This window comes from Mastacembelus armatus, chromosome 11 (assembly GCF_900324485.2).
Source record: "Mastacembelus armatus chromosome 11, fMasArm1.2, whole genome shotgun sequence".
NCBI classification, from domain to species: domain Eukaryota; kingdom Metazoa; phylum Chordata; class Actinopteri; order Synbranchiformes; family Mastacembelidae; genus Mastacembelus; species Mastacembelus armatus.
This window is the reverse complement of record NC_046643.1, coordinates 7,015,228-7,031,139: the sequence shown is the minus strand read 5'-3', so window position 1 is coordinate 7,031,139 and position 15,912 is coordinate 7,015,228. Positions and strand designations below refer to the sequence as shown.

The following is a 15,912-nucleotide window of genomic DNA, read 5'->3' as shown; positions in this document are numbered from 1 at the left end:
GCATTGCTCTCTTTGCGACAGAGCATAAAGTAACACAAGCATAGACAAAATTGCCATCATTCAATATCTCCTCTACGATTACAGCGGAATATATTTATAATGTTTTTTGTGCTATGATAACGCTGTTGCATGTCTGTTGACTGTTATAAATCAGGAAGAGATCAGGAAGAGTTGCTGTGTTTTATAGAGGCCTGGATGGTCCCCCCCCCCCATCCCTTTTTCTCACATTTAAGCATAATATTTGATTGTCTGGCCTTTGGTTTAAGTGCAGATCTATAAATTTACAAATTCCTGCCTGATGCTTGCAGATTTGGCATGGAGGCATGCCAAAGGAGCACTAACCCTGATGACTCCTGCAGGTTGCCAGTTCTGTGCAGGGCAGGGCCGGCCTGGCTGGCTCGGCGGAGGGATGGGTAGATAGCTGGATGGCTAGTCGGGTGGCCGGCTGGGTGCTGGGATGGCGGGGCAGCGAGCTGTAAAAGAAACAACAAGGTCAGCTCTTTGGCAGGACAAATTCAGCACCTCAGTGCCGGTCTGTGAAAACGCCGACATTTTGAAGATGGTGGACAGGAAGCTCAAAGGACTCCAGCGACTCCCATCGGCGTCACCATCTAAAGTGGAGAGGCGCATTTTATTTTCAAAGCTAAATGTAGACTCTGTATAGGCACCAGGAAACACAATCATCAGCCGTTACAGTAAGACGCTTTGACATAATGGTTCCTACAATCTAGGTATACCGAGGTTGGTAATTGTGGATTAGCACAGATCTCGGGTGAGCGGAGACTTCCCCTGACACAAAGCAGTCAGTGAAAAGCAAAAGCAGGATTACTCTCACATAGACTCACAACAAACACGAAGGCAGAAAACACACTCATACAAACAGGCATACATGCAGACACAGACGCGCAGCTATACATGCACACACCTCAGACCTACACACTCTTGTCGGCCATCACAGACAGTGTGCCGGCTCGGCAGCCATTTTGCAGAGCTGCTCTAGAATGTTCAATTAGAGTAATTGTTGCTTACGCCATCATTTCTCAGCATTATATGCATCATATATGCAACAACGTACCCTTTTTTATCACTGTCGTTACACTTACAGTGTCCAAGTTATAAAAGAGTAGTCCTTAATTGTGTCTTCATTGTCTTTTCTCTGCACAGAGGCCCCACAGTGTATACCCATGCCATAGTCAGCATGTCAGTTATTGTGCAGCCATATGTGAACTCCACATGGTGTGAATGTATGTAGGCTGCTTGTTGTAATGTATGTGGCGAGGGGGGGCACGCCCTACCGCTTGTCAGGGCTCATATATAGAGGAGAGGACGAGTGTGTGCATGTGAGCTCAGAAAAATGAGAGAGGAAATGGGAATAGTGAGAAATGGAATAAAATGGAAGAGGAGGCAGAGAAAGAGGAGAGAGGAGAAGGGCACTGAAAGAGGAATGTACAGCTTGTTCTCATCGCCACCATTTTTACAGACAGACTATGCAATTTGGTCAGTGTTATTTCAGTTTCGGCAGAGCTGCGAGCTAACAATATAGATTAGTCATCTCTGATGTATAGAATAGAGGACAATGAACAGCCCACGCCTGTCACGCACCATACATTTTCATGCTATAAGACATTTCTGTTAAAATACTGACTTGTCCAAATGTTGAATTCTGCATTTCGACGTTACTTCAAGCTGAATGGCTTAGTGGCATAGCCACTATAGGTGAGTCCATGACCTGTGCACTTTCATGTCCAGAGTGTGACCATAGCTCTCCACCCATGTGGCCTTAACCTTCTTGTCTCTGTCACACAGTACTGACCAATAAGTACCAAAAAATGATCTGAAAAAGATGGAATCCTAGTTTCTTACAAAAGAGATATTTCTGTCCAAAGAAAATGGGCCATTCCAAATGCTCATTGTCTTATTTATTGAGACTAATAGAAGTGGAGGTTTGTTGAATAAAAGAGTTTACTTATCTGATCAAACATTTATTAGGACTAATATACAAACTGTACTACAGTTCAACCTATCTACAAAGATTTCAAATCACATGGGCAACATTTAACAAAGGCCACGTAAGGATAACAGCATATCTGTTATAGTACTGTAGTTGACACAAAGGGGGTGTTGATAATCTAATGTTATATGCATGGGGTTAAACTGGTCTACAGCCATGTGAGACGGAGGCTGAATGAGGCTTGGCTGGTGCTGCATGATGGTGGAGAGTCGGGGTGGGATGATGACCAGCTGTCAGACAGGACGGGTTGAATAAGGGCGTCAAGGGCTGAAAGCGACAGAAGAGCAAGAACGCACCGGTGCAATGCGCACATGTAATCTTCTTATACATGATGATCAAACACACTGTACTCACACGCCCTGCACATACCATTTAACATACGAGTCCCCCCACCCCCACCCCACCCATATATGACACGAAACTGACTGCACATATGATCCAGTGCCCATTGTCTGGGTTCATCGGTCAATGATGGCCAGTGGTTCGGCACATTATGCTCCTGCTCCCATTCTTTCTTTTCCTCTCATGCACACACTCACACACTCTCTCTCTCTCACACACACACACACACACACACACACACACACACACACACACACACACACACACTCACACATCCAAGCTGGTACTTATGAGCATGGCAGATGACCCCCTCCTCGGACAAATGAGTTTTAACCTCATTCACTATGGTATATTTATCACACATTACAGTACTGACATGACCGCTAACCAATCTACCCCCCTCACCCACACACACATACACCTCTGTGTCCTCAGAACGCACCCCACCCCCACCCCCATCCCAACCCCCACCCACCGGGTGATCATCTGCTGTGACTGTGTCCTCCTATCACCGTGAGTCAGGAGTGTTCGACAGCGATGGGTGGGTGGGAATGTGGGGGTGAGGAGGTGCACCCTATTTGACTTCTTTTCTTTTTCCTATCAGGCATGATTGCTGACAGGGAGAACTTTCCCACCCATCAGCAGCAGTGTGAGTGGTGCTATAGCGCCAGACAGAGGGGACCCTTTGTCTCCCACCACCACCACACTGGGAGGGACGACGTGCATACACACACATATACTGTACATACTGGCATGGCTACAAATGTACACTTACACACACACTGATAGCAACTACGTACACACTACACAGTACAGTGCGCACACTGACAGTCCAGTGTTGAAACACAGTAAGCCACACTTTTGCATCCTTTTAACAGAAAGGATGCAAAAGTAACAATGCTGACATCCTGGAGCACATCAATGTTACACACTCATGTATGTTTAAAAAGGTCCATCTCTATGTGAAAACAATGCAGAATCACTTTATTGTGCACATTTACAGCATGTGTGCCAAAGTGTATGTGTGTGAGTGTGTGTCCTCAGACTCACCTGGCGGTACCCCTGGAGCTGGTTGTCGTGGTAATGCAGCCTCAGCTGGGGTTGCAGAGCTGTGACACCTGATGTCCCTCCTCCCTCTAACTCTCACTCTCTCTGCTGTAGTATAGGATCAGTAGCTACACCCTAGCACTGACAGAAAAGGGGGAGACAGAGAGGAGGGGTTCTTATCGAGCCTGGCGGATTGTACCACCTGCCGACCGGAGACAAGGGGATGCCAGGGGGCAATGCTAGTAGGTATGGCCCTGATAACGCTCTGTTCAACTGCCTCCACACCACCCTGCTGTCTGTGCTGAGATGGTCTCTCCCTCCTCTGATTGGACAACATGCTTCCTCCTTCATCAAAATGTAAAATTCCAAGACAGAAAGAGTAGTGCAGCGTTTGTGTGTGTGTGTATGTGTGTGATAAAGAGTGTGTAAGCCTGAAAGAAAGACAGACAATGCAAGTGAAAAAAAATGTGTACCTTATGTGTGTATTTGTGAACTAGTTGTAATGATATGATATGACTGTATGCACGTGTGCAGCTGTGTCTGTTTGCCTGGGCGCTCATGTAAATGTGTGTGTTTGCGTCTTTGTGTCAGGGAGACGATATACAGGATGCCATTGTCTGTGTGGGCGTGTGATAGAGGTAGTCGAGGGAGAGACACAAGACAAAGAGAGCGAGAAATAGAAAGACATGGTGAGTGTGTGTGTGATAGAGGGAGAGAAAAAGAGAGCAGTGTGTACGGCCTGAGAGCTGTCATCATTAGTCTCTCTGCAGCGGCTGGTGTTGGGCTGCAAAGAGGCTTATCTGTCAGTTTCTGTCACAACATGTCACACTGAACGGACATACACACACACACACACCTTCCCAGAGGAGATCATGTCAAGATGGGGGCCAGGTTGCTCTGACAACCACCCCACAACCTTTCACCCCTCTCCTGTGACTCCTCTGCAGTGATGTCACACGCAGGATCAATCCACAGATCTGCTGGTTCTACTATGGACCGACAACATGTGACATAAAAAGGCAGGTAGAATCGGATGAGGTGGGAAAGGAACACGACACAGAGAGGTCGAGAGGGAGACGGCAGTGAGAGCTCACACACGGCCAAGTCTCCTGAGAACTAACCAGGGAAATACTGCTGACTCACTGTGCTCGTGGCCGACCCTAAAACACACACAGATCAACCAGCTAAATTCAGCTAATTCTAAACCCAGCAAAGCCAATTCACACAAAAATATTCACAACAAACAAATCAATTACGGATAACGTCGGTGAAGGGGTGAGTAAAAAGGAACACACAGCAAACAGGGCTTCGTTCCCGTCGAATCGATCCCCTGTAGTTCGCTGCAGAAAGGAGTTTTATGTTCACACGTAAAACAGACCTTCCCATTTTCCTGGCTTTTCTCTGTCTCTCTCCTGCTGCCGATTTAATTACCTTCTATATTTATCGGAGCTCAAGATGCTATTTTGGTTTTGAGACTCTTGTCACTGATATCGGGAGGCTACATTATTCAGAGTGAGAGCACCAAGGGCCGTCAGACACAGAACAAGAGTCCTATTGTTAACCTTACAGAGAAGGACAGAGGCATATGTCACACTTACAGTATGGCTGATAGCATATGCATATTGTCTAACATCCTTATTCTGTGCACACTCTGAAGCTGTGATTTTGCGAAAACGGCGTAGACGGCACTGGTCTAAGGTGTGGTCTGTCTTTTTCGTGTCTCCATTTTCGGACCGCTCCATCTGAAATCTCAGCTGCAGAGCAATCGGAGAAAGACAACTACTTCATACCGAAATGCACAAACGGCCACATATACGAATACAAAATACACAAACTCAGAGGAGTGTGTATGCTTATGCATAACATGCCCATGCCCATAACATGCATGTGCACACACAAACAAACACACATATAGCCAGTATAGATTGTTGTCCTGCATATTTGGTTGTGATGTATGATTACTCTTCAGTAGAGGCCACAGTCATCTCAGAGATGATGGTCATATTGATCTGATAAACAGTTTCATTTGCTGCCAAAGCCCACCATTGATACTTACCCTTACATGCACACTGACATGTGCACATTTGCACACACAATCACAGCAAAGACACACAGATTCACAGCAGGAATAACCCAGCTTTCTGCTTCATCAATTCCCCACCTCCTCCACGTCTGCTTTTCTTTTTCTCTGCTCTTTCTCTTCTCCTCCCCCCAGGCCACCTCACCCTCTCTTCTGCTCTCAACATGCTTTAACCCGTTCCTCTTCTGCCCTCATTCTCGTTCTTTCCACCAGCATCCTCTGCCAGTCACCTGGTTCTTTACCAATATTCTTCAAGCATCAGGCATTTCACAGAAACACGGAGGAAGCGACTGAGTATGTTTGCTTGAACCGTTTTTTTGACAATATCTTCTAAAGAGTCATAGTTTTGCTTCTTCCCCAAGTCGCTCTTTATGCAACACACATATGCATATATGCACAGTGCCCTGAAAGAGTTACAGGTAATTGTAGACTGGTGTTTATCCTGGCTTAGATTTGACCATAATGGACGAAATGGGGAACAGAGTCCATATTCCTCGTTCAGTAGAAGCTAAGGTGGTGGACAAGAGACTGTCTGAATATATAAATGCAGTTAACCCCCATACTTTCATGGTTATCAGTTTTGTTCTATCTGTGACAGCTGCCGCTTTTACCTTATGAAGTGATCACAAAACGTGTCATACCTTTTCTTTTCAAGCATACCCTGGTCTACATCGTTTGATGGTTTGCTTTTTATTGTATTTGCACAGCAGCACACTGGCTTTTATCAGTAGCTGATGCTGCCACAACGCAGCCTAAATACTGAGCTATGACAGTTGCCATAATAAAACTGAGTAATGTTTGTTGTAATATGGTGGCTCCACAACAGTAGTCACGTCAGTAGCAACACTTGCTGTTTTGTTAGATTTGCTTCATAACATACCCTGTATGCCAGTGCTGTCCACTACAGCAAAGATGGACCACGGCCACAGTTCATATTATTACAGACCTTCTGTCTTTTCCTTTGAAAAATTCAAAAATAACATTACAGAGCCAAATCTGTAATTTTCTCAAATGAAAATAGCCAAATGCAAAGATTTGAAAAGATATTTATACTCAATTATGTAATTTTTCCTTTAAACGTTTTAATTTCCTTTTTAATACTGATATGAAGAATTAATCCAGCATTATATGAAGTAAGGTTTTCTACTACTCTTAAATTGCTGTGATGTTTTCATTAGCACTACTGCTAACTTAATGTTAAAAGTGAGAGTTTTAATGTCTGACAATAATCCATGAGTTTACTTACGGCTTTTCCACTCAGACAAGAATAACATTACAGAGCCAAATCTGTAATTTTCTCAAATGAAAATAGCCAAATGCAAAGATTTGAAAAGATATTTATACTCAATTATGTCCATTTGATCTCTTCCATGTCTTTCTGTGCATATGTGTCATTTATGAGTAAACAGATAATATTAGAAGAGTGGATTGGGGAAAAACACACCGCAATTGTTCAACATAGTCATACACACACAGACACACACTAGAAGGCTTTCAGTTTCTAAATCAATCCCACATCCGTAGCTAATGCAGTGCTGGGCCCTCTTCAGGAAGCATTAGGCCTATTAGTCAAAGTGCGTACGCATTGCTGTATGTGTGTGTGTCTGAGTGTGTGTTGAAGCCGCACACTCAGCAGTAGCTGATCTCAGTGGATCCTGTGGGGTCAGCAGGTGCAACAGGGAATGAGGGACCATCTTATTGTGTGTGTGTGTGTGTGTGTGTGTGTGTGTGTGTGTGTGTGTGTGTGTGTGTGTGTGCGCGCGTGTGTGTGTGTGTGTGTGTGTGTGTTCCCTCCCCTTGATATCCTCTGGGCTCTTTATCGCTCTAAAATTATCCTCCATTTACTGGAAGTCACTTGACAGACTGAGAGGGAAAGAGAAATATGGGCATTCTAGTTTGAATGTCTTCCTGGATCACTTATGTGCAGAACTAAGAGACAAACAAGACTTCTTGCTTTGTCAAATAATCCAATTTAATTAGTGTGGGTAAGTTAAAAAGTCTGACTACTAGAAAAACCGATGATGACTCAGCTATCAACATTTCACTTCATAGCAACCAAGAACACAAACATCTGGAGTGGTTATGGGGTGTCAGTCCTAAAACTGGATTTGAGATGGGATTAAGAAGTTAGGCCATTGATGCAGACCCGTGCATATATACTCGTAGCTACCGAACAGTAGGCTGCTTGGTATGCTACGTCTGCAGAGACTGGTCTGTTTCTAACGCTGGTTATAGATAGTGAAGACAACCATAAAAGACAGGTTTAAATTGTTTTAAGTCTGTCTTAAAACAGCACCAGGATGCACACATGTACAATGAAAGAAATGGAACAAAAAGAAGGAATTCTGGCTAACCAAGAGTGCATTTTGGCACTGGATGAGGACTGTCAACTTTGTCCCTTTTAACATCTGCTGCTATCTAAGGGATATCATCACATCCAGTGTGGATGGGAGAAACGATTCCACCAAAACTGTTACAACAAACATAACTGTTTAGCCATGTGACTACTTTTTCAACATACACTTGGAAAATGTGATCCTATTCTTTAAGGAAAAGTTAGCCAGATGTAACTCCACTTGCAATAGCACATCTACAGTCCACAAGCACCATAAACAACAAAGTAAAGAAAACACTAATACTCTGGGCAATATAACTAAAGCAATAAGGCTTGTTCACATGTGTTGGATCTGTATTCTTGCAGGTTAATGAACTAACAGGTTAACTAATGAACTAAAATTATGAAAAAGTAAATATAAACATCCAGCTTAAGTTTTTTGCATCTTGTAGACCAATGTATTGGGGGGTACCAGTATTATTATCTGTCCAGCATTAGTGTCCCCATAACTCTGGTTAATCTGCAAATGTCACTATAAACAGTTTCCCAGGGGTCTATTTTTTAGGAGAAAGTAGTTACATTGAAAAGTGTCAGTGATTATTGGACTTTCCAGTGCTATGGGGCTGTGTCCGGAAGAACATTTTGCAATTTAGTTATTGAATTTAAGTGACCGAAAAATAAAAAAATTAAAAATTATACTTTTAGTGGAAAGTAACATGGTCCAAGTGCTGTTCTGAGACAAATCTCCATCCAAACACAGAGACTTCCTTGTTATAACTGTTTATACTCACTGTTATTACTGGCACTTCAAAAGCTGCTATTTGCCTTTAAATCTCATCACACACTACATCTGCCCATTCTTGTGTGACAGCCTTTACTCTTACATATGACCCTCCATTTTGCTTTTGTCTCCTTCCCTCAAATGGCCTTATGCTCCCTCCTCACGCCATATTTGTCCCTGAGGGTTTTTTATTTCCTGAGGTGAATCAAGTCTCTGCAAATCAATATGATCCATTCATGTGGTTGCAACTTATGCGTGATCATGTTTACATGCACACTCAGAGACAATGAAGCTGCACCTACTGTACAGTATTTAACTAGATTCTGTATGTACGACCCATGAGAGCAAAAAGAGATGGACCTAAAATGAGTTCTGTCATTATTGCAGAATAAACTGAAGTTTCTTGGACTCATAATGAAGCGAAGACAATATGAGGAACACCCATATAAATAATAGCTTTTACTAATGCAAGCAGTAAGTACTCAGATCAGTCGGACATGGCCAGTTAATAGACCCACAGGGAAGCTGAGGACTGAAATGAGGGTATGGATGGAGAGACTCAGTGGAAAAGTGAGAGAGGAGGGAAGGAAGAAACTAGCAGAGAAAGCAAGATAGCGAGACTGGCCATTATAAATCATATCTGCTGTTGGCGCCGGCCACGTATCCTAGCAACCAGACAGACCCTCCGCCTCTCTTTCATCCTTTTTCTATCTTCCGCTAACAGCCTGGTTACTCTTATTACCCATAATGCATTGGGCCATGCCCCCAAAGTCTCAGGGCAGAGTACAGTTCAGGCTTACATCTAGCTGACTAATCTACAGTGAGGTATATATACTTATGCTACTTCATTTTGTACTACCAGGAAATGAGGGAAGATATATGCAGTCTGAGATTTTGGAGCATCACTGCCAACTTTTGCTGCTGTTGGCAGCTTCTGTATTACACTGTGGGACAACAGAATACGTCAATAGCTACCACGATGTTTTCTTATCATATTTTATGTATTCATACCTGCTTTTTGATGTTTCTAGCTTTCTACTGTAAGCAAACATCATACTCAAAACCTGTATATTTGGTCCGTAGTGCTGAATTAGAAAAAAGCTTTAATACTGTCAACTTTCTGTAATCACTTGAAATCCAAATGTAGCTTTTTCTTTGTGACCACCAGCGTTGCTGCTTTTAATGAAATAAATGAATAGTTGAGAGCAAATCAAGGAGACATTTGGTTTTTGCACATGACGGTTCACATGACGGCTCAACAGATTACCAAGCTCCTGACGAGGCCATGACTTTCAGACACATCTTAAGATTGAGTGTCATGATCAGTGGCTGTTGCAGGAACTGTGGCCTGTTCTCCATGCAAGATCTCTAAAGGATAAATGCTACCTGAGCTGACGCCACCGTGTATAGTTTAGCTTCTACAGAAGAAGACATTTTAGATCGAAATGTAAAGGTTTTGTGTTGAATTTCCACGATTAAAAAGACTGAACAGGCACTTACGACCAGACGGTGGGTTACTGATTTTGAGCCTAAGATAAAACAAAACAAAGAGACATGACTAATATTTAGTAATGAGACACACTGAGGAGGTCTGCTCCATACTTCAGCTTTATGCTGTCTCCTCACTAAAAGCTTCACCCAGTTACACGTCTCCAGACAGCTACAGTCTTAAACTACCCCTGCTCCTCTTTTGGCTTGGCTACAGCCTCATTGTCTACTGGCTTATGAAATTTTGAGTGCTCAGCAGAGTGAACGGACAGTAACACACACAGAGGATGAGTGTGTGCATCTCTGAGAGCAAAGGAAATGAAGCACTCAGGAACCACTCAGTCAGCCCATAGTCCGAGAGCCACCAGAAGTGGGTGGTATGAGAGGAAAATTGTGTTTGAGAAATGAAGGACAAAGTAGCCAAAGAGTGTGTGTGTGTGAGAGAGAGAGAGAGTGTGTGTGTGTGTGTGTGTGTGTGTGTGTGTGTGTGTGTGTGTATGCTAATAGAACACAATTACGCCACCTTGTGGACCAGGGCTGCAAGGGCGTTCCTCAAATGTAAGATAAAATAATTACAAATCATTACAGATGTGTTATATGTGTATGTGTATATATTTTGCTGCACTCAGTTTTTGAAAAGTTCTATAAAATTCTATAAAGTGTGTGGTTTGTGGACAAATTAAAATCCAGAGACTTCCAAATGACAAATAACTTAATTCTCAAGTGACCATACAATGACTACAGAATCATCACTCAAATGATGCTTTTGAACGTTTCATGGATAACACCTCTATAAATCTGTAAGATAAACCTTCTTTTAAGATTGAGTAAAAGTTAGAAAAGGGTAAAAGAAAAAAGTGTCATACGAAAAGTGCTATTTCTGTAGCAGCAGGATTACACGCTGTACATTCAAGTCCTTCAGGATAATGAAGTAGATTAACTTTCCCTTTAATCTCTGCCCTTATCTTAAATAACAGGAAGATACTTATGCAGAAAAGTAAAAGTTTAATCTCTATGCCAGGTTTTTTTTTTAAATCTATAATTAGCCTAGATATTAGGGAAGTGAAAGTCATCTATCATCTATCTTTGTCATTGAAAGACCCACAAGAAACTTTTGTTTTGTTAATTTTTTTAGTTTAATCAAGAGCTTTCAACAGGTGCTAAACTAATTCCTATAGGAAAAGGTAAAATACAGTATTTCACAACCCAGCATGTCCCTCACAATATAGAAAAAACAGCCAAAAATGTGACAGTAGCTCATTATAGCCACTGTTAATAAGGTATTCAGCTCAATTTGTGTCTCAGCCTCTGATTGGCTGAGCGATGCTTTGGTTGAAACCTAAACTAATTATGCTAATTGACATGCTAATACTTTCCAAACACAAGCCACCGCTTATATTTTACACATATGTATTAAATGTTTTTGTTAATTCTCCATTCATTATTATTTTAAAATTCGGTTTCATGGTTTTTTTAAGGGTCAAAGTTTTTTGTATAACAGTGTAAGATTATATTACCTTTGTTGTACTTGGTCACTGGAGTCCAACCGAGCAACATGGGCTGTGGTCGGCTTCAGTGCCTAAACGCCTCACAGTGCGCACATTTTACCGTAAACTCAGTGAACCAGAAGAAGATAGTGAGGGAAGGAGCACACCGGCTCCACCTGTGCACGTTTAGGGGAGCACAGGTTCAGACCGTGCTGCTGCATTCAAGTGCAGTTGGATATGCAAAAGTTAAGTGAGGCGCCAACAAGTTCAGTCAGTGCTAAACTTTCGGGAGATTTGTACTTTTCACTAAAATACCAAAATAACCACATTTAATTCTAAGTTAATCACACGCGACACACACATGCTTAGTGTGTGACTTTTTTTAAGTTTAAAAAAAATCAATGTTTCGTTTTGTACGGGATGTACCTGGACGCCTCATGATAAACAACTTTCTCGAGTGGTCGTGAAGCAGTCATCGTTCAACATGCGCAGGATGGCGGAGGAGATCCAACCTGTGAGGGAGCAAAGGTGAGTGTGCCTGCTTTTAGTTGAACTTCTCTTCATACCGAGGTTGCTCATGTAAGCTTTTCCTCTGTAACGTCAGTGCTCTCAGTTTTGTGATGACACTACACCGCACTGTTGTTTTCCTGCACTAGAGGCGTTCAAACACCCCTGAGAGCCCAAACCAAAGTTAATAGGCTACTTTGTGATGTTAGTACATTTCTGCTTATTGCCGAATACCTAAATATCAACCGGTGTCTTGTGGTTAATCAGGATGTAAGAAGTGATCAATAATGTAGCCTACTCAAATTTAAAAAAAAAAAAAGACAACTTTAGTTAGTCCTTTAATTAATCACCATTGTCTCGGTACTGAGCTTGTATCTGTCTTGTTTGATATATGCTGGATTGAGCAGTGAGTTCTTAAAAGTCGTCATCTGTCAGGTAAACGTAATTTGGGAATCAAGTCAACATTAACTTGGTATTTTTAGACATAAAAATCTCAGAACAAACTAATTATCTGGGCTTCATTCACTATATTGTTTGTAGGTTTGTCTAGAAGGAAGAGAAGGCAGGACTCTATAGACTGGAGACCTGATAACAGAAATGGTCAGAGTGCAGTTTATCGACTGTGTCTGTCTGTGCTTGCTGTACTTTGGGTTCTCCTCATTGCCTTGGATGCATGTCTTCTGTGTGAATCACAGCTCCTGGATATCGAGTTGGCTTCCCTCTTGGTGTCCCACGTCTCCCTCTCAGCTGAAAGATGCAGAAGAAAAAATGCTCAAGAGTAAGTGTAAACCACTTACAAAGAGTTTTTTTAATATGTCTTCATTTATATTAAAACAGGTCAAAAGTACGAGAGCTAGTTACTGACACAAAACACAAATAAGTTTAATGTATAAGAAGTGGAAGTCCTATTTGCCCAAATCCTCACCTCCTTCGTTTCTCCGTCTCTTGCCTCCACTGCAGGTGTCACCCGGCCTTTCTCCAGGCAGCATGTTCGGATATCCAACGGCAACTATCTTTGGACCCTGGCCTTCTCCACTCAGCTGCAGCCACGCTCCCCATCTCTCCCCCAGCCTCCCACCAACTCCAGGCCTCCTCTGGTTCTGCTCCATGGCTTTGGAGGTGGCGTTGCTCTTTGGGCCCAAAACCTCGACTCTCTCTCCAGCAGCGGGCCGGTCTATGCGCTAGACCTGCTGGGCTTTGGCAGAAGCAGCCGTCCTCAGTTCAGCACCGACCCGGAGGGGGCTGAGGAGCAGTTCTTGGAAGCGCTGGAGGAGTGGAGGGAGAAGGTGGGACTGGAAGAAATGGTGCTGCTGGGACATAACCTCGGAGGATACCTGTCTGCTGCCTACACTCTCAAATACCCACACAGGTGCTTTTGTGTGTCTGTGTGAACGGATGAGAACAAGTGGCTTTGCAATCCTTAAGACATGTCATAGCTTGTATGAAAACATACAACAAGAGAACTGTGGCAAATCCCCTTACCTTAGATACACTTTGCTGAAATTTAATTTGACATACATGCCATTTAAAATGTCAGGACTCTGTGATGGATTGTCTTTTTAGATGTATTGTTGCTATAACCATCTGCTAAGTAAGCTCATAGACAAGTAAATGTGTGAATTTGTAATGTAAATTCACCCCTAATATTTCATGTGTGTGTGTTTGTGCAGGGTGAAACATCTGCTGTTGGTGGAGCCCTGGGGTTTCCCAGCTCGTCCGGAGAACCCCAACCATAACTCCATCCCAGTGTGGATCAGAACCATGGGGGCTGTCATGAGCCCCTTCAACCCACTGGCTGGTCTCAGACTAGCTGGGCCTCTAGGTGAGATTATATCTGCACAGACCTAATCAGAAAAATACTCCATAGTTAACAGCAAAACCTTGGTTTAGTTATTGGTGTTAAAAAAAGAAAAGGGGGGATCGTCGTGGGACGCTAGTGGTATTAAAAAATAATGATTTTCCACATTTCTACATTGCTGTGAACCATCTCTTAGTGATTTAAAAAAATGTAAAGGTTTTCCACCTCCAGTCATTTATTCTCTTTTTTCATCTATTGTTAAACTCATTTCTGAAAACTTGTTTGAAACACTGTCCTTTTCCTGTGTTCAGGCCAGTTCTTGTGAAATATTTGTGGTACAAAATATGAAATGCAATATAGAGGTCAAAAGACAGTCAGTGCTCTGAGCTGCAGTCTGGTTTGTGTGCAGTTACTACTGAGAGTAAATCTACCCTTTTTCTGTTTTTTTTTTTTTTTTTTTTTGTTTTTTTTTTTTTTTCTCAGGTCCAAAACTGGTCCAGACCATCAGGTCTGACTTCAAGCAGAAATACTCATCTGTGTTTGATGACAACACTGTGTCTAATTACATCTACCACCTGAATGCCCAGACCCCAAGGTAAGGAACTTTTTAAGCCTCTAATGATATAACAACATATATTGTGTCTCAAAACACCATAAACCACCTACATTATTTCTTTCCACTTCAGTGGGGAAACTGCCTTTAAGAACATGACCATTCCCTATGGGTGGGCTAAGAGACCTATGCTGGAGAGGATCGGCCAGGTCCAAGCTGACATTCCCATTTCCTTCATCTATGGATCACGCTCCAGCATCGATAGTGACTCTGGATATGCATTTAAAAGAAACAGACCAGATGTGGAAATTACAGTACGTTCCTTCCTTTATTTTGCTTTTTTCAACTTCAGTTTGTTGTGCAGTGTTGAAAAGGGAACGTTCATGGCAGGGCACAGTCTTATGCTTTAAGTATATTGAAAATGTAAAAGATTATACATTTTAAAATGTGCAAAAAAAAAAAATCCAAATTTGGGTAATGGGTAAGTTTTGTTTTTTTTTTTTTTTTAATTGAGGGAAGGTGCTCCATTTTTTTTTTTTTTTTTATTCACACAAAAGCCTTTTAGGCTTACATAAATATTCATTAGATATATTCACATTATGCACAGTATTCACTTCACAGGGTCTAGTGTGGCTCAAAATGAATAGATCTGTTGACTTTATAGAGCAGCTTTATCTCAGGACAGCTCTTAGAACTGCAGCTCCAAGACTCTCTCTGTTCGATTTTGTTTCCTGTTTGTTAGGTGATCAGAGGAGCAGGCCATTACGTTTTTGCCGACCAGCCAGAGGACTTTAACCAGACTGTCCTTCAGATCCTCGCCTTGACTGAGAAGAAAAGTGAGGATAAGGGAATGAAGCTGTGAGAGTTTTATTCAAGAGGGCACAAATTGGGCACAAAAATAATTCACAGCCAATACAGTTTAGTTGTAAACCTCCTTATCAAGCACTTTTAAGAGAGACCCATCACTGAAGACACTTTAATACTCTGGCACACCCCAAGGCTTACAGAGTTATCAGAGTTAGTGTTCTTTCTTCAGGCTTGTGTAAATAAGTTTTGTAAATAAATTTGAGATGCTCACTTAGTTTTTTTTTTTTTTTGTCCTCAGTGGTCAGTTCAAACTAGCAGCCATTCTGAAACATGGATTCTGAGAAACTATTGGGCAATCTATGAAAGAGAGAAATCATCTCTCAGGCATATGTTTTGTTTTGGACAGAGGTTAGGCAAAGACAGCATGTTCCTTTTCTGACCTCTTACCCACTCTGTGACATATGAGGGAGAAGTAAGTAGGGCAAAGGGCTGCTGAAGTTTTCAGAAAGCTTCGCTTCTCCAGAGACACTCCGACTGACAACAGCCAGCAGGTGGCAGTGCAGTAACAATGTGCACACATCAACTCTCCTATGCAAGCCTCACTCGCATGCATATTGGGCTGAGTGACCTACTCAGGAGACCTGGACAGTGATGCTTTAAGAGCAGTACGACACCC

At 42.4% G+C, this 15,912-nt stretch overlaps 1 protein-coding gene across 1 annotated transcript; it reads left to right on the top strand.

Moving 5' to 3' along the window:
- Positions 1–11,985: 11,985 nt before the first annotated feature.
- On the top strand, positions 11,986–15,484 carry LOC113126378 (1-acylglycerol-3-phosphate O-acyltransferase ABHD5-like). The gene is made up of 7 exons (XM_026300363.1): positions 11,986–12,099; positions 12,774–12,856; positions 13,039–13,447; positions 13,749–13,900; positions 14,360–14,471; positions 14,563–14,743; positions 15,172–15,484. Exons 1-7 carry the CDS (start codon positions 12,056–12,058, stop codon positions 15,289–15,291), a joined length of 1,101 nt encoding a protein of 366 aa, XP_026156148.1. The 5' UTR covers positions 11,986–12,055; the 3' UTR covers positions 15,292–15,484.
- The last annotated feature ends 428 nt before the right edge of the window (positions 15,485–15,912 follow it).